This window comes from Odontesthes bonariensis, chromosome 24 (genome assembly GCF_027942865.1).
Source record: "Odontesthes bonariensis isolate fOdoBon6 chromosome 24, fOdoBon6.hap1, whole genome shotgun sequence".
Classification (NCBI taxonomy): domain Eukaryota; kingdom Metazoa; phylum Chordata; class Actinopteri; order Atheriniformes; family Atherinopsidae; genus Odontesthes; species Odontesthes bonariensis.
This window is the reverse complement of record NC_134529.1, coordinates 25,014,077-25,038,216: the sequence shown is the minus strand read 5'-3', so window position 1 is coordinate 25,038,216 and position 24,140 is coordinate 25,014,077. Positions and strand designations below refer to the sequence as shown.

At 39.5% G+C, this 24,140-nt stretch overlaps 1 protein-coding gene across 2 annotated transcripts; it reads left to right on the top strand.

Annotated features, from left to right (window-relative positions):
* The first annotated feature begins 2,020 nt into the window (after positions 1-2,020).
* On the top strand, positions 2,021-23,094 carry rad51 (RAD51 recombinase). 2 transcript variants are annotated; one of them, XM_075459691.1, is made up of 10 exons: positions 2,021-2,080; positions 2,774-2,874; positions 4,284-4,421; positions 15,487-15,604; positions 15,741-15,832; positions 15,983-16,077; positions 17,729-17,842; positions 21,180-21,309; positions 22,358-22,479; positions 22,554-23,094. In XM_075459691.1, the coding sequence occupies exons 2-10, from the start codon at positions 2,791-2,793 to the stop codon at positions 22,675-22,677; spliced, it is 1,017 nt and encodes a 338-aa protein (XP_075315806.1). In that variant the 5' UTR covers positions 2,021-2,080; positions 2,774-2,790; the 3' UTR covers positions 22,678-23,094. The 2 variants fall into 2 exon arrangements, with proteins under 2 accessions (XP_075315806.1, XP_075315807.1); XM_075459692.1 differs by having other exon boundaries at positions 2,035-2,080; positions 2,748-2,874.
* Positions 23,095-24,140: the final 1,046 nt, after the last annotated feature.

The window sequence follows — 24,140 nt, the reverse complement described above, 5'->3', positions numbered from 1 at the left end:
TATTTAAGCTGCTATAGGCCTAGACTGCAGGGGGGGCTCATCTGTCACACCTTACCTCACTTTACTCTCTTTTTCCCCTGTTTAATTTCTCAAATGATATTATGTACATGCAGGCCCGCCGATAGGGGGGGACAAACGGGTATTTTGTCCCGGGCCCAGGAATTGGGGGGGGGGGCAAAAAAAAAGGAATATGCGCATTAGTCCGCAAATATGTCCAAATGTTTCAGACACGCACGCCAATCAGGCTGAATTGATTTGAGAATCATCCCCGGTCAGCTGAATGACAGCCAGTGTAACGCGGCTCTGGTTTAACCTTATTTTGTTTAAAATAAGCCAGTATAGACATGGCAACGTGTGAAATTGCCATTTAGATAGAGTTGAATGTAACGAATGGGTTATAAACGTGACGTTTTGGGGTAGCCTGTAACTTTCGTTTAGACTGATTTAACTTGACACTCGCGAGATGAATGGGCTCCGCCTTGTTCCCCGAACATTCTCAGAAAGTTCAGCGGACATACACAGGGTCTGGCGATAAATAAAAGTACCCTTAACATGATTCCCTTGGTCAAGTGAAAAATGGTTGATGAGATGTGCAGTTTATGAGCTCTAAATGAATAAAATAGCGTGAGTTTTATTGTGGTAGGATTTTGAAAGCCATAACTCCACTCAGTCCATATCCATATCCAGGCAAAGTGGTAAATAATCCTTTTGGTTTATCCGCTCTCATTTATCCACAATAAATGAGAGACTGGGAAAGTAGAGGTGGGTGTGGGTGGGTTGCTACGGGGGCACTCTACGGGGGCACTGAAAAAAGTTTCAGTGCAATCTGTTGGTTTCTTTAGCTTGGAAATTGTTTTTGAATTGACTCTATATGAATGAATTGGATTATTTTGAAAATAATTATGATTACAATGAATTGAATTTCAATAGGCTTGAATTGGACTATACTATTTAAGTGCCTTGAGATGACATTTGTTGTAATTTGGTACTATATGAATAAAACTGAATTGAAAATTGAATTGAATTGAATTTCACACAAGACCAGGTCTTTTCTCACAGTACGGTACCTAAGCTAAATAGACCCTCTGCCTTTTTCTAATCCAATATATCAAACGTAATTAATGGTCATGTGACTAAAGGTCAGTGAGCTTATGCCAATTTCAATATTCAGTGTTCAATAATGATGTACAGAAAAGTCTGGCTCTCCACCTGTGGATGGTGCTAGAGTGACATGTTGTGTATATTTTTTCTAATGATTTGTTCCCAGTGATCTGCACATCACTATAATTTTTGGTGTGCTACACCTTTCTATCAGGCACAGTTAAAAAAAAAAAATTCTCTTATGATTAACAAGGAAGATCCTACTGAGATCACAGATCTCTTTTTCAAGGAAGTCCTGACCAATAAAAAGCAGCAACACGACCCACATCAAGAGACAACCACAGTTAAAGACAGTTCAAATAAAAAAACAAAGTAATTCATATTAAAATTAATTAAAAGCAGTGATAGAGCAGTGATTGCATCTCCAGGCCTTTCAATGTAAATGTGAAATTGTTCAAGAAATAGATGTTTTAAGACTGTTAAAGTCTGAAAGAGCTATTGCCCACTTTGTACAACATGGGGGATGTGCAGATCATAAGACTTTTGTTAAAGATACATACACAGGTATGGAGGGAGCAGATCCAGATGGCCTTTAGAAATCAGTCAATGCCTGTGTGTACTATACCAGCAGCGGGTTGCCAGATCAGGCATTCCAACCCGGGAATAAAGTTCACAGTGCTGAGTTTGAGTTTATGATATATAACCAATAACCATATGAGAGGGATATATTTTCACAGTGTTCTGCGTCTTTCACATAATTTGAGTAAAGCTTAAAGGACAATGTAGTTAGTAACAGACTTTCTAAGATTTTCCGAAATTAAATTTCATAATCTTTTATTTGGAAAGGTTGCTGGCTGATTTCCTGTTGGTCATAGGGGACGTATACGTATGACGTAATTCCGTTCGCTTGGTATTTTACGCGCGGGAGCTTTGGTTGTTGCACAGCTGAGCTTCAGAGGAGCGACACTGTGAAAAGCAGGTGAAAACTGCATGAATTTCAGACAAAATAGTTATTTTTAGCGTGAGGTTACAATAAATGGAGGCGGCGCGAGTATCCGCTTGAACTGAACTGGTCTCTTCAATTGAGCAGTGTTGTCATCTGGTTTGCAGAGATGCTATAAACTGATGGAAAAACAATACTTATGCTAAGCTAACAAATTGGTATAATTTGTAAAAAAAAAAAAAAAAAGAAAGAGACTTAGTTGTCAAAAAACTAACTGCGAGGCTTCTTCAACCACCCCAACGTATTTTAAATTTCGCTCGTGTGAAATCCGTTTTCTTTCATTATTACAACTGTTCAAGTTGCATACTTTTGCAGTGTGTTAACATTGTCATTAACGAAGTTTGTACGCTGCAAATCTCACTACCCAACATCGATATTCTAATTTTAGTTGTAGTGGGTAAATTAGTGACGGTAGGATGGGATGAGATAACGCATGCAAAGAAATCGACCCTCTTCCCTGTTGATAGAGTATTCGAACTTTAGAAAGAAGAAATTACGTCACAGCATATATGCAACGTGGCTCCCCCGCACCAGAGTTCTTGATCATCCTAATGAAAGCATTACTTTTAAGCACATTGAGTTGCCTGTGGTATGAAATGCGCTATATAAATAAAGATGCCTTGCCTTGCCTTTTATCTGACAGTCACATAATATCCCTCTGCCTACCAGCACTTCACATTCAGACCATGGCAACAAGAAGTGACGTCAGAGTGGAAGCAGAGGCAGAGGAGGAAGAAAGTTATGGACCACAGCCACTGTGCAGACTGGAGGTATGTACTCAATGTGCAGATTGTTCCATTCTGTTTGTCTACTTACAAGTTATTCTTTTTTTTCTTCTGATTGTTGTATTTTTATTTATTTTTAAATGAACTAAACTTCTGTGTAGATAAGAAAGTAAACAAATCTAAGTGAGAACTTGTTTTTTTTGTGGAGCAAATATGAACTATTTGTAGCATTACAGCACGGCGACTTGCATCCCATCATGTGAATGTTTTTTTTGTTATTTTCCATGCTTCTTTTTACAAATTATTTTCATTGCACCAATTATGAATTTCCTCTTAGCTTTTAATACAAACCAGTCTTGTAAGTTTCTGCTCTCATGTCAGCTTAATAGTCAGCATGGTCACATGAACAGTTGAATTCAAGCTACGAGTACAACTTTATAGTCACATAGACCCAGGGAGCCCCAGCAGAAGTTTGAATATTAATGTAACAATATTTTCTTTACATATACTTGACAGTAGTTTTAATGTTTTAATGTTGTGGCTGATCAGTCTTTACAAACCACGTTATGACAATCTAGAGGTCCATTTTTGGACAAACCAACACCAAAGCATATGATGCATCCGCTATTGTGACGTCCATTTTAGAGCGCTCAGTTTTTCGAGGGAACTGGAAACATGGACCATGCCAAAATGCCAAACATAGACAAGTCACATGGTCATAAACTAAACATAACACCTTAACTTGATCTCACTTTAACTTGTGTATCAGTGTTACTTGTACTTGTTCAGTTCAAGTGTTTCAAAGTGATATAGCACTCAATTCGATTGTGAGAATACAAATATCCACAAGAAAATTTGCAGCGCCCCCCCTTAATAAAATCTCTAGAATATTAGTGGATGAGACAGTGTATGAACATGTTGGCAAATATTTAGAAGCATTTGCTGTGCCTGTGTGCAGCTTTCCACTCACTCCCCATTATTGTGTTTACATACAGATACATGTGGTACTCGTATCAACACGATAAAGAGCCTTAACTGCTGTTATCAAGTTGTCAAGAAAAAAGACATTTCCACAGAGTCATTTTTGGATCACATACCTCTTGCGTGCTCTGGACATTGATCACACAGCTCTCTTACCCTTGCATTTACAGTCTTGAGAGCACATGTCCAGCAAAAAGCCTCCTGCTGCGTTGTTTTTATTTGAACAACTGCAGAGAAAGTAAGGACCAAATTGTCGGCAGACCCCTGAACGCCTTCACGTGTGAAAACAGCTTCAGGTTTCTTACTACACTGAAACTTGAATGCTTTTCCACACTTGTAAGTTGTTTTGGATAAAAGCCCTTAGTAGATGTAAATTTGAAAGTTTCCATATAGGTAAGAGTTGTTTGTCCATTTGTATTGTTAGTTTACTCCAAGTGAATTAATGTCTTATGTTCTCATGCCTTTTCATGCAGCAATGTGGAATCGGTGCCAGTGACATCAGGAAGCTGGAGGATGCAGGATTCCACACCATTGAAGCAGTGGCCTATGCACCCAAGAAGGAACTGCTCAATATTAAGGGGATCAGTGAGGCCAAGGCTGACAAAATTTTAGTAAGAAACTCTCATGATATGCATAGTTTCAGTCTTTTATGTGTTTTTACTAGATTGTTATTTTGTTGAACATGGAGAAATTAAGCATACATTTCTCTGTTTTTGCAGTTTCTTTGATTAAAGACTTGTGGTCAGCATGGCACAAGTTTGTTAGATTTTACTTTTTAATATGCAGGTGTGTATTTTTCCTCTCGTAGTTCTAGATACATCTGGGCATTCAGTCATAAAACCTTGTTTCTCACATAAAGTTTAACTTCACTGAAAATTAATTTTCAAACAAAACCCCAATGATGTTCTCTTAATTGTCATCAATAAAACACGAGATGGTTTGCACAACTCAACAATACAGTTTTCATTGCTAACTATTCGGGCCTAAGCTATTTATTTTCATTATATGTTTTACAATGCACCACACCTAGTTGGCCAAGTTGCAGTAGGTCTGCTAGTTTTGTGTGCATTTAGTTTTTTTTGTGATACTGAACTATTTTTTTCCTCAATTAAGTGATTTTTGAGAGATTTTTCTATACTGGTTTGGATGCTGTGCTGCTTTAGTGGATACTCCTCATATTTTTCATGCTTTTCAATATCTGTTATGAAGAGTTTGCAAGCCAACAAAAGAGTCATTCATCAACGGGAGCAGCTAACTGAGTTTTCCAAATCCCAGCTAAAGCCCAAAATAAGACACCGAATCCCCAACCATTTGAAGAGAAAACTCCTTGGATGTCAGACAGGAGCTAGAGGGAAAACAGGTGGAAGGACACATACAGACCAGGGGTCCGTTTCACAAAGCAGATTCAACAAACTCTGAGTCTATTCCTGAACTCTTAGTTGATCTACTCTGAGATAGAAAACTCTGAGTTTTCGGTTCCAGAAACGTTGATTTGAGTGAGTTTAGTCAACTCTGAGTAGTTTCACCTTGAGTTTTGCGTGTGCGCCACAACTTTAAAAAGCCAGCATCAATGGAGCCCCGATTCGACGAGTCACCATGGCAACGGGGAAGAGGCGGGCTACATATTTCACCAACCTCGAATTGGAAATCTTAATGCGCTCATACGGTGAGTTTCAACACGTTTTTAGAAATAAGTGCACCGTTGCAGCTACAAAAGCGCAAGTTTAAATCTAGTCCTTTGCAATCACAATAATATTACAGGGGAAAACTGCTTGAATGGTAACCCATTCATTTATTTCATTTAGGTGCAATCCCGCGGGGGAGAAGCGCACTTGGCACCAGTTTAAGATGAAATATAAAAACATTGTTCAAACAGGTGAGACCTCGGCATGGAGGTACCTCATTTTGATCATGTTTTACACTGTAAAGTAAATATTAAGTGACTATTTCACTGTGCAGTTGTTTTATCCCCAACATAATGCTGTTTTCACACACATAAATGTCTTCTCATCTTTATCATGTTATGTTAAATAATTAAGCCTATTTATACTAACACAGACTTCTACTCAGCCAACAGAAAGAAGGCAGATGCCCGTAAATCGGGTGATGCCCAGCACCGCCAACTATAACAGAGGCAGAGGAGCTGGCCCTAAGCCAGAATGTTGAAAGGCCAGTGGCTGAGGGAATTCCTGGAGGGAGTCCACCCCCAAGACACAAAAAATATAATAGGCCTATATATATCTTTTTTAAGCCTATTCATACAAATATTTATTTGTCTTTTATGTCTTTTTTTCCTTTTGTCCCAACAAAATTCTGATGGTGCCGCTCAAAAAGATAATTGTCTGGAAATGCTAAAACATCTAGCATTTCTAGCAAACATCTAGAGATGATAACCATCTCCCGACGAATATTTAATTCTCTGCGCAATAATGCTGCACCTTCATCGTTGTCAAAAGGACATGCCATGTTTGTGGAAAAAGTTGCCTCCTACTGTGCCTAATGGACTTCTAGAAGTAGAAGAATTCGCTCTGCTGACTGAATGAATGAGGAAATCAAATGGCGTGTGTGGCTGAAAGAGGGCGGAGACAGAGATAAACTCGAGGTTTCTTGAGGAAAACCTGGTCCCGACCAGGTTAGGTTCATAGAGTCTATTACTATGGTAACTGATCGAGAGGTTAAGTTACCTCTCTTTGTGAAACAGGCTAGAGTTACCCCTCTTTCTCGGGGTTGGGGGTTGGGTTTCCCTCATTTCAGGCTTAATAAACTCAGAGTTTTCACTAAACCTGCTTTGTGAAACGGACCTCAGGTCTTCCTTCAATATTGATGGCAAATATTAGATCGCTTGCAAACAAAATGGATGAGCTTAGATAGCTCAGTAGGACACAAAATGAATCTTGAGAATGCAGTATTATGTAGTTCACTGAGACATGGCTGCAGGAGCATATTCCGGACACAAATTTATCTCTCCCCAGCTTTAAGAATATGAGCTGACGGAGACATCAGGAGCAGTGGCAAAGGCTGAGGTATTGCAGTGCTTGTTAATAACAGATGGTGTAATCCTAGCCATTTGACTTTAAAGGAGAGGATATGTAGCAGGTACATTGAACTGCTAGTTGTGAGTTTATTGTCGACCAAAAGAATTCAGCTGTGTTATTCTGGTAGCGGTTTATACATTAACTGCAGTCGCTGCTGACACAGTCTGTGACGTCATCAGTTCAGTTGTTGCCAGGCTATGAGTTCTAGAGATTTCAATCAAGTCTACTTCTCAGCTGCACTTACAGCCTTTCAACAGTTTGTCAACTGCTGTATTTCACCAGAGAAAAAAAAAAGTTGGACTTTTTCTATACTAATGTAAAAGATGCATGCAGTTCCACTGCTCTGTAACAACTGTGACCCTGGATCACAATTGACCTGAAAAAGCTGCTGAACATAAAACAAAAGTCTTCAGTGAAGGAGACAAGGAGTTATTGAGAATTGTTCAAAAACAGTTGGAAAAAGAAGAAAACAGTATGCAAGGAGGTATACATAAAATGCTATAAAGAAAGCTCCAGCAAAATAACCTGAGAGATAGGTGGTCAGAGATTAAAAAGACCAAGGCTTTAAAGTGAAAGAAGATCAGACTGATGGAAGCCTGGACAGAGCCAATGAGGTTCACATGTATTTCAGTGGTTTCAGCGTAGATCAACATTCAGCCTGCTCCTCCCCTGGCCTCAGCAACACATACAGTACCTCACATCCTACCTGTACCCACATCCTACCTGTCACACTCCATGATGTCATCCTCCACCATATTGATCGTAACGCATCCTGATCTTCATACACCCTTACTGACATCTCGCCCACATCAGGACACTGAAACCTGTGTCTCCCCCTTCAACCTACTTCAATTCAATTCAATTCATTTTTATTTATATAGCGCCAAATACAACAAATGTCATCTCAAGGCACTTAGATAGTAAGTCCAATTCAAGCCAATTGGAATTCAATTAATTAATAATAATCATAATTCATAAAATAATCCAATTCGTTCATATAGAGCCAATTCAAAAACAATTTCCTAGCTAAGAAAACCAACAGATTACATTGAAAACTTTTTGTTTTTTGGTCCAATCTCCCGGCCTGAGCGGCGTGCCTGAGGCGACTGTGGAGAGAAACGACTCCCTTTTAACAGGAAGAAACCTCTGGCAGAACCAGACTCAGGAAGGGTGGCCATCCGCCTCGACCAGCTGGGGTTTGAGAAGACAGAAAAGGGGGGGAGGGGGCCGCGGCGGCACTGTAACACCATTCAAAGGATATCTGTTGGAACAGGGAAACACGAGTTAATGACCACAATAATATCACATATACATAAAGAGAGTAAAGTCAGGAAAGGTGTGACAGATGAGGCCCCCCAGCAGTCTAGGCCTATAGCAGCTTAACTATGGGATGTTTCAGGATTACCTGAGCCATCCCTATTCAAGGTAAACACAAGAAACTTGTGCTAACGAAAAAATAAATAAATAAAGGACCAGACTCAGTGAGTAATTCCCTATACTCCCTATATAGATCTGCTCCTCACACCACAACAACCATCTTTTTACAGCCACAAGCTACCTCAGCCTCTCACCAACTGCACACCAGTCACAGCGGGGTGGGGATGCAAACCCTGGTTCGGGTAGGGGGAGAAATAAAAGAGGTAAGATAAGCGGGAATGGGATTCAAACCCTGGTTCGGGTAGGGGGTAATGAAAGTATAGAAGGTGCCAGAGGTGGAGGCAGGACAAGACACACTAGCAGATACAGCAGACAAATTCACCTAAACAGTCCTATATTCACTAAAAATACCAGCAAAAACAAAGCCATACAACTCACTCTCACCAACTGCACACCAGTCACAGCGGGGTGGGGATGCAAACCCTGGTTCGGGTAGGGGGAGAAATAAAAGAGGTAAGATAGGCGGAGACTGGAGAAATATGATCTCTCCTGTTAGTTCTCATCAAAACTCTGGCTGCAGCATTTTGGATCAACTGAAGGCTTTTCAGAGAATATGTGGGACAGCCCAATAATAAAGAATTACAGTATTCCAATCTTGAAGTAACAAATGCATGGACTAGTTTTTCTGCATCACTCTGAGACAGGATGCTCCTGATTTTAACAATATTACAAATTCACTTCCCTTTAAACATTCTGTTACCCCCTATATCTCGGACAGAGATTAACCAATCATCTCATCAGTGGGTAATTTATTTCACTCATTATACTAAACTTTCCTGTGAATTTGAAGACATTTGCTCTTTCCTTACCAAAGTTACTTCGGGGAACAGAATATTTCAGAGTGAGAAAGTCAGACTGAAATATTCTGCTCCCCCTTTAATGTTTTTAAACACACATTTGCTTATTTTCAAAGAAAGAGCAAATATGTCCAAATATGTCACAAGGACAGTGTGTTTGATGAGAGGAATACATAAGTTACTTCAATACTACTTCTGCTCGAGCAGATGATTTCAAGAAATAAATGCAGTGGTTTATTATAATAATCTTAAATAATTTATTTCTATAATATTTGATCAGAATAAGATTGCTCTTGCTGAGGGAGCTATTTTCTCCTCTTTGTCTGTTGGCAAGTAAATAAATGTGTGCTCCTGTCTGAAACATGGGAGCACCCGCATGCAGTAGAGTACTGTGTGGGGACATAAAGGATGACAAGATGTTCCTTATTTTAACAATATTACGAAGATGAAAGAAGGCAGTCCTAGAAACCTGTTTTACCATCTAGAGTAACTATATAGCTAGACAATTTCTCCCTGAAACGCTCAGGTCCAAAGATAACGACTTCAGTTTTGTCTGAATTTAGAAGCAGACAGTTCTGAGTCATCCAGGTCTTTATGTCTTTAAGACATGCTTGGAGTCTGACCAACCTATTGGGTTCATCTGGTTTTATAGATAAGTACAGCTGAGTATCATCAGCATAGCAATGGAAATTTATGCCATGCTGTCTAATAATGTTACCTAATGGAAGCATATATAAAGTGAAAAGAATCGGTCCAAGCACAGAACCCTGGGGAACTCCATGACTTACTCTGGTGTGTGAGGAAGATTCTTCATTTACAAGAACAAACTGAAATCTATCAGATAAATATGACTTAAACCAGCCTAATGCAGTTCCTTTAATCCCAATAACATGTTCAAGTCTGTGTAATCATCACTGCTGAGAGTTAAAGGAATAACTGGCTCAGCAGAGCTTGGACTCTTAGTCAGACTGGCTACAGTGCTGAAAAGAAACCTGGGATTATTCTTATTCTCTTCTATCAATGATGAATAATAAGCAGTTCTAGCTTTACGAAGGGCTTTCTTATACTTTGTTAAACTATCTTTCCAGACTAACTGAGACTCTTCTAAATTAGAGGAACGCCACTGTCTCTCCAGCTTTCTTGCAGTCTGCTTTAAAGCACGCAGCTGTGAATTATACCAAGGAGCCAACCTCTTCTGACTGATTACCTTCCTTTTCAGAGGGGCAACATTGTCCAGTGCTGTACGCATTGAAACTATAGTGTCTCCAGTACTCTGAGGAAGAGGCAGCTAGAGAGAATTAACCAAAACAAGGCTGCAGGTAATGGTCAGAAATTCGGTGGGATGGGGATTAAAAAGCCCACACAAGGCTCTATCTTGCACCATGGCCACACATACTACTAAGGTCTGCCCAAACATTGTTTCATCAGTCTTGTGGCTTGTTAAGATGCAACTTTGCAAACCTAAAGTATGCTTTTTACAGAGAAGAGGTTTTCTCCTGACAACCATTTCAAACAGGCCATTCTTGTTCCATCTTGATGTAACGTAACTGTCAAACTTGAACATTTAACATCTGAGATGTTTCTTTTAAATAGCTTTCTCTTAGCATTACATGGTCTAATCTTGGGTGAACTTGCTTGGACATCCACTCTCAGGGACTTGCCCGGAAGTTTATTAGCAATAATCATTCCCACTGTAGAATGTTGAACTACAGATTTTCAAATCACCTTAAAACGCTTTCCAGATTGATGGGCACCAAGAGTTGCTTCTGTAAGGTCATTGCTGAGGTCTTTCGCCTTTGGCATTGTTTTGATACACACAAATGTTTTAGACCATCAAACAGCTAAAACCTCCATTTGCTAATGACCAGTTAATCAGTGCACTCCAAAATAGACAATCTTTCACATACTTCAGACATAGAATTTCTAAATATAGGAATGCAGTTTAAGACTAACAATAATAAGCTGTGTATAGTCAATTTAGATGAATGAGTTATCAAGATTTCCAATTTCATTCAGAAAGTCATTGATCTGGTTAAATACAACTTTCTCAATAATCTTGGATATAAAAGAGAGGTTAGAGACAGATCTATAGTTGTTCATCATAGAGGCGTCTAGAGTTCTCTTCTTTAGGAGTGGCTTAATGGCAGCTGTCTTCAGTGACTTGGGATACCAGTCAGCAGCTGTTAACTATTTGTAGGAAATCACTTTCTACTGAGGTAAAAACATTTTTTAAAAAGTCCGATGGTATTACGTCTAGAATGCAAGTTGTTGATTTCAGATGCTGAACTGTTTCCTCGAGGTGACATAGTTATTTCTAGGTTTTAGACACAGATTAGCTTTCTTGTTTGTCTGTGTGGTGTAAATATTTTGTCTAATTGTTTAGAAATTATTTCGCTAAAAAAGTTGGCAAATTCGTTGCATTTCTCAGTGGAGAGGAGGTCTGGGTTTGACTGTTTAGGAGGATTTATGAGTTTTTCAATCATGGCAAACAGTTGGACAATTGTTGACATTCTTATTAATCATTTCAGATGAATGCAGCTGTCTGGCCTTGCACAGCTCATTGTTAAAACTACGCAGCTCTTCTTTGTACAGCTCATAGTCAATCTGAAGCTTTGTTTTTCTCCACTTACGTTCAGCTTTCCTGCATTCTCTTTTCAGGTTTTTGACCGTAGTGGTGTTTTTCCATGGTGTTTTCTGTTTACTCAAGGTGCTCTTGATTCTTATCGGTGCAGCAGCTTCCATTACAATCAAAATTTTCAAGTTGAAATTATCCAGCAGTCCGTCAACCGACTATGCGCTCATAGTTGGTGACATAGCTATGGCCTCCCTAAACTGAGCACTTGTTTTCTCATTGATGTACCTCTTCTTAACTGAGAAGCTGATTGTTTGAACATTCTGAGTGATCAATAAATAAAAAAATATACAAAAATGGTAACACAAGGCCAAATCAATAATCCCAACAGATGAAATATCAACACCTTTAGAAATGACCAGAGATCCGTTTCACAAAGCAGGTTTAGTGAAAACTCTGAGTTTATTAACCCTGTAATGAGGGAAACTCTTGAGTTTTCCGTTTCACAAAGGGAGGTAACTCAAACCCGGGAAAGAGGGGTAACTCTAGCCTGTTTCACAAAAAGAGGTAACTTAAGCTCTCGGTCAGTTACCGTAGTAACAGACTCTCTGAACCTAACCTGGTCAGGACCAGGTTTTCTTCAAGAAACCTTGAGTTTATCTCTGTCTCCGCCCTCTTTCAGCCACACATGCCATTTGATTTCCTCATTCATTCAGTCAGCAGAGCGAGTTCTTCTACTTCTAGAAGTCAAAGTAGGAGATTACTTTTTTCATGAACATGGCATGTCCTTTTGACAACGATCCCGTGGATGAAGGTGCAGAATTATTGCGCAGAGAATTAAATATTCGTCGGGAGATGGTTATCAGACCATGCATAGATGTTTTAGCATTTCCAGACAGTTATCTTTTTGAGCGGCACCATCAGAATTTTGTTGGGACAAAAGAAAGAAAAAAGACATAAAAGACAAATAAATATTTGTATGGATAGGCTTAAAAAAAGATATATATATATATATATATATATATAGAGAGAGAGAGAGAGAGAGGCCTATTATATTTTATAAAGGCACTTGTGTCATGGGGGGTGGACTCCCTCCAGGGATTCCCTCAGCCACTGGCCTTCCGTAAGAGGTGGCGGTGCTGGACCACCACCCGTTTTACGGGCATCTGCCTTCTTTCTGTTAGCTGAGTAGAAGTCTGTGTTAGTGGAAATAGGCTTAATTATTTAACAGAACATGATATAGATGAGAAGACATTTATGTGTGTGAAAACAGCATTATGTTGGGGATAAAACAACTGCACAGTGAAATAGCCACTTAATATTTACTTTACAGTGTAAAACATGATCAAAATGAGGTACCTCCATGCCGAGGTCTCACCTGTTTGAACAATGGGCCTCATCAAGAACATTTTCGTATTTTTATTCTAAATTTCTCTCACTTTTTTCGTAAGGTCTCGTACGAACACGCCACGTCAGATTCAACAAACGCTCTTAACTTCAGAAAAAGTGTGTAAACGACCTGCGTAAATGATGAATCACACTCGTGCGTATCTAAGTTCAAGTGCACGAGGATAGTAGATCAGTAGATTATTGTAGCTGCAACGGTGCACTTCTTTCTAAAAACGTGTTGAAACTCGCCGTATGAGTGCATTAAGATTTCCAATTCGAGGTTGGTGAAAAACATAGCCCCTCCTCTTCCCCGTTGCCATGGTGACTCATCGAATCGGGGCTCCATTGATGGTGGCTTTTTAAAGTTGTGGTGCACACGCAAAACTCAAGGTGAAACTACTCAGAGTTGACTAAACTCACACAAATCAGCGTTTCTGGAACACAGCAGGGGGTAAATTTGACTTAACCCCTGCTGCTTCCTGTGAGCCGAGTTCCAGCCTCGTTTTGGCGTTGATGAAGGTAGTCCGGCTAGTTGGGTGGGGCTTAAAAAATTAAGCGTCTTGCTTCTCAAAACAATGTGTTCAAAAGAGTAATGCATTTGCATTACAAAATCGTTCATCCTGAAAAAGTCAGACCTTACAATCGCTTGGCGCTATTTTTGCCTCCCTTCATATCAATGCGTTCAGCCACCTGCCGATAGCCGCACCTGTTACGGTGTTTACTGCTCGGAAGCAGGGGACTGCTCGGTCTGCACTTCGGTCTGCAAGGTCCATGCAATAGCCCATAGTGATACGAAGGGAGAGAGAAATAGCGCCAAGCGATTGTAAGGTCTGACTTTTTCTGGATGAACGATTTTGTGATGTATTACTCTTTTGAACGCATATTGTTTTGAGAAGCAAGATGCTTTATTTTTTAAGCCCCAGACAACTAGCCGGACTATCTTCGTCAACGCCAAAATGAGGCTGGAACTCGGCTCACAGGACGCAGCAGGGGGTAAGTCAATGTTCATAAATGATATTGCTAATACGGGATGTCATACAGCTTCATGTCAAAAGAGGCAAACTATCCCTTTAATGTTCATCGCTAGCTCATAAACTCTGTTCTGTCTAATTTGATACATACACCAAAGCATCTTTCAAACTCACTGTTGGCCTCAGAAAACCTACCTGTTCATTCACTGTCAAACTCAGGAGCCATTACCTCTATTGGGCGAATGACACATCAACTAGAGACTAAGCACCAGAGCAAAGTTAACAAGCTCCAAAGCCTAAATGGAACAAAATGTCTCACTCCTATCTCAAAAGCAATGAACAGAATTGAAATGAACATTTGATCAGAAAGGAGAAAGACTCAGAAAAAAATTCAAAGAACACTGACTTTGGGACGAACAGAACAGAAGACATTGTATCAGGATTTAAAGATTTGAATGATATTTTTATTTTGTCGGACTGAGACTCCGACTGGCACCCTGACACTGCCGCAACCTTCACAGATAAGTGGTTTGCTTCAGGCTGCGCAGGTGTTTAATCCAAATACCTTGAATTCTTATTATAGTGTGCATGCTTGTTGTTTTATCCTCTTAAATTATTTTTCAATAAAATAATGTCTGATCACGGTAATCATATTGTTTCAGGCTTTTATGAAGCATTGAACAGTTCCTTTATTTCAATCTTTTTTTTGCTTGATGCAGACAAATATTTTTACCCTTTTACAACAAAATAACAAAATTTCCATGATCACAGGATGTATCTTCCGACATGTTTTTAAAGGAATGGGAAGTTACTCAGTGCATTAGTCCGGGTTAAATAACTTGTTGCCAGCTGAAACACACAGCAGTACACACTAAAGCACCAGCGGGCTTTTAAAAATGTGCTTCGTTAAATACAGGTCATGTCAGGTTTTGGACCAGGCAGTCTATCATGATGCATTGTGATGGCCAGGGTCCAGCTTGACTATATTGCTTTGGGGCCCAGTGTTGACTTGTTATGCAACTGCTGGATTATCCAATAAAATCAATGTTTTTTTTAGAATGATCTATCACAGTCAGATTTTATATCTACTTATTTGATTTACTTTAATTACTCATGCTGATGGTCTTTGATGTCGCAAAATGTTTAAGTCAAATTTATTTTTTATTTTTCACATATTAATTCAATCTGACATGGTTTATAAACTTTAAAACTGTTATCCTAAGAATTTGCACACTTGTGACATGTTACAAATCCCTTTTTGAGTAAGTTGACTTCTGTGATCCAGAATTGAAACACCTTGTTTTTTGTTCTTTCCTATGTGCAAATTTGACCTGCATTGAAGAAATATTTTCTATATCTTTTTTTTTGTAATATACCTTTTATTAACAACATAGTAAAAGGGTTTCTCTGTCATTGTCTACTAAACTTTTTAATTATATAGCAAATAGTTTTATTTTATTTTCGTTTCTTTTCAGGCAGAAGCTGCCAAACTGGTGCCTATGGGCTTCACCACAGCGACTGAATTCCACCAAAGGAGAGCAGAGATTATCCAGATCTCTACAGGCTCCAAGGAGCTGGACAAACTCTTGCAGGGTGGTTTTCATGTTGCTAATTTATCATCCAGATTATCAATTGTTATAAAAGAGAAAAATGTTCGAGTGTAACCTGATTTTTCCTCTAACCATCAGCAGTACAAAACAGTGTTAGTTGACTTCCTGTTTCCATGCAGGTGGGATTGAGACGGGCTCCATAACGGAGATGTTTGGAGAGTTTAGAACGGGAAAGACCCAACTGTGCCACACACTCGCTGTCACCTGTCAGGTAGGGTCTGCTGAGAAAGCAATGGTGGGGTAGGTTGTGATGTAAAAAGGTCCACTGGTAAACTGAATTTTTGAAGTAGTTATAAAAAATCTGCTTGGGTGATAGTCTACATTTTTGAAGATGTTTTCATCTGTTTTCATCTGTCCACAGCTGCCCATTGAACAGGGAGGCGGAGAAGGTAAAGCAATGTACATCGACACAGAGGGAACTTTTAGACCAGAGAGACTCCTTGCTGTGGCTGAGAGGTGAATTGGTACATTTTCCCCCTTCAGGTTCAATGCATGGCAGTTTACTTAAAATGTTTATTTACACCTTTATTCTTCTAATTCTATATTTATTTTAAATAGGGCTGGGCGAGTTAACCCGTTAATTATTTAACGCCGATAAATATTTGATCGCGCTTTAACGCAGGTTTTATTATTTATTTTATTATTGTAAAAGTCTGTTGCTGTCTGCTGCGGAACCGGAAAAGAAAGTAATTGGTGGATCCACCAAACATGGAGAAGGGTACGGAACTTTTACTTGGCCATTTTCATTTTAAAGTTCTTCCAGACGGCGGAGTCGACAGAACCAAAGTCATCTGTAAACACATCCAAGTTGAAGTGTCTTATCACCGTAGTAGTTCCAGTCTAAAATATAACTTAAAGGCAAAACACACAATTGATACCAGCAAGTCATTCAACGAAACAGACAGTGGAGTGAGGCTTCTACATAAAAACTACATAAAACTGCTCATGTTAAAAGTGTGTTTGCACGACAAATGTTATGGCACTTTCATTCATATGGCAGAATATTTAAAATAAAACTAAATGCTAAAAGCTATTTAGTTTTATTTACTTTTGAATAAATTTTGCTTACGAATGCGATTAATCGTGATTAATCAGGGAAATCATGTGATTGATTAGATTGAAAATTGTAATCGTTGCCCAGCCCTAATTTTAAAACTATAGGGCCTGGGAAGGAAACATCACACGTGTAAGAAGTGTAATGCATTGTGGAATAATTTTGCCTTTTACCTTGAAAGAGAAAAAAACAGCAAGCGCTACTAGAGAACACTGCATCTGCAGCATAATCAGATCTACCCAGTCAGACATCAAGAGAAGTATGCAGCTCTATCTCTCAATGAAGTTGCGCCTTTAGATATAAGGTGAATATAGATAATACGAGCTCAAGCAGAATAGCAATCGTATTTACTTCAAAGCACTAGTCCATATAGCAGAAAACAGCTGAAACAGCAAAACCAAGTATCTGCTTTAGAGCAAACTGAATGAAAAAAGAAACCAACATATGGTCCTTGTAAAAAGATTTTGGATAGTGTAATTCAGTGTTGTTTCTAAAAAAAATGTTATGATGAGCCAACACATTACAAGGAAACATTAGCATACATGACAATAACATACCTTTGTGAGAACGTTTTCTGGTCATTTAGACTGAAAATCTGCAGGTCTTGCACCCAGCTGTTGGTGAACTGATGATGGGCTTTAAGTGATTTTAACATTTTTGAACTGCTTGGATTTGTCAACTCCCATTTTAGAAAACCCTTCTGGAAAGGTTACATGTGGTAGCTTGTTGAGACCTTTCATATGACAGGCTGGGATCTGTCATACGGATCAGCAGTTTCCTGACTTTTCTGAACGTAGCTCAGTTTAGCTTTTTTGTCTAACAGTGACCTTCACCTGCTCCATCTGTCTCTCTCTCTTTCACTTTGTATCTCTCCTTGAGCTGTTAAGCTGTGTTTGTTTGTGGTCGTCTGCTGGACAGGACCATCATGCAATATGTGTGACATTCTTCCCCATTCACTATATTTATTTATTTATTAAATGTTTAACTTTTATCGCAACACCTTTTAATCCTGAGATTTTTTCAAATAAAAGTTCTTTGTTATTGTGACATTAGATATGGGCTGGTAGGCAGTGATGTTCTTGACAATGTGGCCTACGCCAGAGCCTTCAACACAGACCATCAAACTCAACTGTTGTATCAAGCGTCTGCCATGATGGCTGAGTCAAGGTAAGTCATAATTATACCTACAGTTATCCCTACAGCCAACTGTGGTTGCTCTTTTCCGTTTCGTGAAATCCATTGCATGGGTGGGTCTTGGACCAGCGGTGAAGATGTGGTCAGCTATTTAAAAAGGTTTGACAGCAACGTTCTGGAACACAGTACAGTAACTTGTAAAGTAATTCAAATTAAAGCTGCAAGCAGCCATAAACGGCTCTCGCACCTCAGCACTGCACCTCACAACCGCTGCGTTGTGACGTTCAGACCCATCAGGGAAGTTGCTTGAAGAAATAGTTTCGTCTCAGCGTTATTTGGTAGTGATGTGACCTTCTGTTAGGACTGAGGTACAGACGTTTTCAGGTTGAGAATGTCGGTTATGTAAAATGTGTATTGTCAGAAAATGACACAATTGAATAACATCAACTTCCTGTTTCATTGCGAATGAATGTCATTTCACAGGAAGCCAGTAGAACATGTTCCAAATGCAAAAACCTGTTCTGGTTAAGGTTGAAATGGCTTGAGTTGTATTGACTTAGAACAGTACATAAAAGTGTAAAGCATGTAACAGATGTACGGGACTATGGTGATGACATAACATTCACTTGCACAAGTGAAGGAGCTCGCTGTCATCCAACAATGGAAGTTTTGTAAAGATTGGATCATGTATGTGTGAGGTGTAAGTACTTTCATGGTGAAACATTAAAATTTGCCATGCAAACGTCTGGCAAGAATATTGAATCCATAGAAATATTTGAATCCGCTGAAATCGTGAAAGACTTTGGCATATTCTGAGAAAATCTGGAATATATAGACTCAAACATATATGAGCAGGTCATCAAAGTTAAAAAAAAAAAAAAAATACACATTCTGGACGTCAGAGCTTCAAATTCCAGCCAACGCACCATTTGGGGTATGTGGTTCACCGCTGATGTTTCAAGTGGAAGAGAGACTAAAATAAACAGTCTAAAGTAAAACAAGCTATTGCTGCATTAATGGGGGATAAAGTGTGTGTAAATAAGGTTAGAAGTGAATTTTAAAGGTTTTTGGGTTTGTTTGAAGAAACACCAGGTACACAAAGTTTTGTTTGGTTTATTGCCCGTTGATGAAGCACAGAAGCGTGATATATGGTGTCAAGCTAAAATGTTGAAGTCCATGATTTTGTTGCTGACACTCAAAGTTGCTCAGCTGCTGTGCTTGATGATACTGAACAGAACAACGCACAAGTTCAAGGTCAATCTATTATTTACAACAATAGAAAGAATAATGAAACTCCTGCTGCTCCTGTTGAGAAAAATGACATTAAAGCTGCAGCCCAAAACCCCCGTCAAGGTAATCTGGAACAAGTCTTTGAAGAATATCATATGTCCATTTTATTTGAAGCGGTTTCCTCTCCAAGCTGCGCTTGCTTTGCTCTTAGAAAGATTGCCAACCTGAAATCCCCAAATTTCAGGTTGGCAAGACAGGGACATCTGGGTTTCTCTGCTTAAGCTGCTGCCCCCACGACCCGATCCCCGGAGAAGCGGAAGATGGATGGATGGATGGAAATCCCCAAATTAACCCGAAAGAACCAAACTACCGGTGACTCCTCAACTTAGAAAAAGTTAAGACGACAGCATGGTCAGGCTGGAGTTGGTTGTGGAAAGATAAAGTAGACACGGGATAAAGGAGACACTTTATATATACTCAGTATTGTGCATCCAGCCAATTAATATAGGAAAAGAAGAACAGGCAAGTTAGTCACAGACAGTCAATGAATATGCTGACACAGGGGCACAGTAACAGTGTTTATGTCTTCAAATATATTCCAGTCAGTGTTTCCGAAACAGTCTTGGTGCTGCTCTGAAGCTCCCTCTGGTGATACTTGTACCGCACTGATATTGTAGCATTTCTTTTTGTCTTTTCCAAATTTTTGCTCACCCCAGCTTTAACATGAGCCATGTTTTTTGAGGCCAGCTTGATGTGACTGAGGCCTAAAAATTTCCTTTAACATATAAAAAATGATTCAACACCTATAGGTGGTCATTCTAAATTGTTGCATCATAAAGTCAGGGATGCAAACAGAGGTATGGTCAAAAAGGAGTGAGATTATCGAAGCCCACGCCCCCGCAGGAATTATCATATAATTACATTTTGCAACCACCTCTGCCATCCAGGGCTCACCCTATTCACACAAAAATGTTCTTTATATGAAAATACAGTCCCAGTTCCTTGGAAATTCTTAAAAGTAAAGAATACTGAGACAACGCTGGAAACATTTGGCATGTCCCCTTTTTTTCAATTTTTTTGAAAAAGTCTGACATTTTGAATATGACTCAATACACACAAGTTCCAAAATATCACACCATTAACAACCTCAGTTCACTCTCATAGACTTTTATATCACCACAACTTTCTTTAGCGCACCGAGAAACAACAGAAAAATAGCCTCAGAGCAGCTAAAAAGACAAGTTTTTCACCGTTACTCTCTGTATTTCAAATTACGCCGATATCGGAGCTTGCAGTGGCTCTACAGATGACAGGTGAGTTTTAGCCTGTTAGCCACAGAGCTTGCAGCGGCTCTACAGGTGACAGGTGAGTGTTAGCCTGTTAGACACAGAGCTAGCATTAGCATGGACGACGGTAAGCGTTAACAAGCCTTTATTTTGATAACTGACTCGTCTTACCGACGTACTTGTCTCCAGACTTCCAATCGGTATGTGCTCTGACTTTTTTTCAGTGTAACTTGGGATTTTTCTCCTTTTTCTGTCCTTTTCACAAGTAGCTGCGCTTTACTTCTCTGGTTAAGATCAGAAAATAACGTAAAAAATCGTGCGCATGCAGTTAACCTCCGAGCTGAGAGGCTGAACGTGGCCTGCGTAGCCCCTGATTGGCTGTTGAGGCACTCCCCACGTGGGGTCATACGAACTGTGCGGTGCATTCAAATGCAACAAAAACATTAAACTTTACCGATGCAATTTTATGTTTAACATAAAATAAATACTCTCCCGCTTCTTTTATTGGTCTCTATGTCAGTCCAGAGAGATTCGGGGCAGAACTTTGATGAAATTATAATCAGACATTTCAACACCCCCCCCCCCCCTCTAAAAAAGAAAAAAACTCATCGGATCTGCACAATTCACACAAGTCCCCCAGACAGCTGTGAAAAAGGCGGCATCCGCCAAAAGGCGTGCCATTTGCATCCCTGTAAAGTGGAGGAGGAAAGCCTCTAGATTTATGTTAAATCATTGGGATTTGATTTGCTATTTAATCGGCATCTCAATTTTCAATGACTGCAGATTTCAGTAAGAATATTTTTGATAATGTCTGATCCAGGTGTATATTCTAACACAAACATTGTACGTATCAGGTATGCTCTGCTGATAGTGGACAGCGCCACAGCTCTGTACAGAACAGATTACTCAGGCAGAGGAGAGCTGTCAGCCAGGCAGGGCCACCTGGGACGTTTCCTCCGCATGCTGCTCAGGCTGGCAGATGAGGTAAGCAGCTAAGCTCCCTATAGTTACCTACACAAGACCCTTTCAGATAAAATGATTGTTACTCTTTAAACTCCTTTTTAGAGTGGACCAATTTGGACCAATCTGAATACAGAATCATGAGCACATGTAATATATAATTTTCCTTGCATATTGCACATGATGCTTGTTCAGACATGAACAGTACTCTAAAAGTCTAAAAAAAACTTTCTTGAGTCCCAAAGCAAACCATGCATGCATCTATACCTGCTTAATCCAATTCTGGATTAAGGTGGGCTGGACCCCATTGTGTGGGAGGCAGGGTACACCACTTATAGACAAATGAGACAAACACCCAAACACATTAACTTCTAGGGTCAATTTCTAATCACCAATAACCTAACCTGCATGTTTTTGGATGACTCGAAAAAGACAAAGTACATAGACAGAACCTACATATGCACAGGGGGAACATGCAAACTCCACACAGAAAGGCCCCAGCCTGAAACCTTATTGCTGTGAGGTGACATCGCTAACCACCACACAACCAAGCAACTAAAATTATTAAGCCACTGCCAGTATGGAATATATTCACTTTACTAAATTTTAGAAATAGTTCAAACAGAATAGCCCATTTTCTTGAGCTTTTATGGGTGCTTTTGTTCTCATGATAGCTTCTGATCAATTTATAAAACCCCCACACATCTTCAGAGATACGAATGAAATCACCGTGGAGCTTCAGACTAACCACCTCCTGGTTGGTTGAATATTTCATTCCCTTTGCTAGAATAGACACATAACTCTAGTCTCTACTACTTAAGTTACCTTAATTGTGATTATCTAAGCAGCCTGTCAATATCAGGGAAGCTGTCATTTTTCAAACAGGAAAAATACTTGGTGTTTTATTTGTAAATCATCAATTTTCAGGGCGTATGGGTTGTTTCATTCATGCAAGTCTAACTATCAAAACTGGTATATGAACATATTAAAGTCTTGACTTTCCCCTGAGGCAATCTGTAGGACAAACAGTTGTTTCTAATAAAAATATTTTGTTTGACTTCTGTCACAATAGTTTGGTGTTGCTGTGGTAATAAGCAACCAAGTAGTGGCACAGGTGGATGGAGCAGCCATGTTTTCTGCAGATCCCAAGAAACCAATTGGTGGCAACATTCTGGCTCATGCCTCTACCACACGGTGTGTTCTTATTCAGTGTAATATACATAAATCCAAAAGTGACACAATAATTAACAAATGGAACATCTTTTCAGTCTGTACCTAAGGAAGGGAAGAGGAGAGACCAGGATCTGTAAAATCTACGATTCACCATGCCTACCAGAGGCTGAAGCCATGTTTGCCATTAATGCTGATGGTGTGGGCGATGCCAAGGACTGAGCTGGAGGAGGAGGAGATGGTCAATGATACTCTAAAACCTGCTCACTTGTGTCTTGGTTTGCAGGGTTGGGTGTGTTGATGGGATGTCTTTATTTAAGCCTGTTGTACTCAAATAAGAGTTAGTTGCCTCCTGCCACAAAGATAGTATGTCTTAAGTATTGGATCTGAACATTTGCTACATAATTACATCTCATATTTGCAAAATCTATTATATTTATTGTGTAGGTATGAGATTGTTACCAAAAAATATGGGAATGAATGAAGAAATCTGCTTTTTTTTGTTGAAATGCATTGTGCTTCTGAAGTTTCATCTAAAAACTATCTTAAATGTGTGTAGGTTATTTTTCTTTTTTTTTCTGCTAATGGTTTTTTTCTGAGAATGCAGTTTCAACAATAAAAAAATGAAAAAAAGTTAAATCCTATAAAACTGCTTTTTTCTCCCTTAGCTTTACAACCGTCATATTCTGTACACATACTTTAAAACTAAATACAATTTGTTTTATCATTGATATGTTTTATCACAGATGAAAGGAGGTTCCCACCTGATGACCCCAATGACATGTTGGTCAGCACTGCTCACTGGTCTATATAGGGATTATAGGAAATTATTCACAGAGTCTGGTCCATTTTTTCACAAGTTTGTGTTTCTAGCCTTGCTAGTGACTGCTGTGAATAGGGCATAAGGGAAAGACCATGTGACAGATTGGAAAGACAGCTGACAGGATGCAAAGACCCAAAAGGTGCTGCCACGCGCTAGCAATCCACAGTTGCAGTAGCGAGGCCTAGCAGCTTTGTTACAACCAGCATAAGCTACAAGTACATTAAAGAGAATACCCCTAGAGTCAGCGAGAGCAGGGGCGGAAGATGACTCACAGGCAGACTACATGGCAACTGACACTGGAACGAACATGACTATGAGGTGGAAATGTGACTCAGTGAAGGGCAGGGGCACGGACCTATTCTCTAGGGCTAGCACTGGGCAGAATAGTTCTCAGAGCAAAGAGAGCATAGCTGGAGAAAATTAAAGTGGTAGGCTAGAGGGAAATAAGCTCCAGGTTTGTCCTTGTGGCTGGCAGAAAGTAACATCAGTTAGAGGCCTTAAAATGCATCAGGGAAGAAAGAAGGGCAGTGTGGCCGCATCGATCAGTACTTTTTAAAAAGTCAATCGAGTAAGTCGGATGAAATCCAGTGGCAGGTAGAAAACCACAGTCCACCACATAACACAGCTACAGAAGGGATGCAGCTGAAACTGAGGTGAATAGGCCAGTTAGATAGAGAAATATGGAGTTAAGTGGCCAAGGGCAAATAGCAACAAAGAATGGGAGGCCATCAATAAAGATTTGTCGATAATATTAGGTAGGTTAGGAGGAATTGCAAGCAATAGGCTAGAGAAGATGGGAAATATAATTTACTCCTATGGTGTACAAAGATTTAGGTTGCAAGATAGAAAGAGAGTTGAAAGA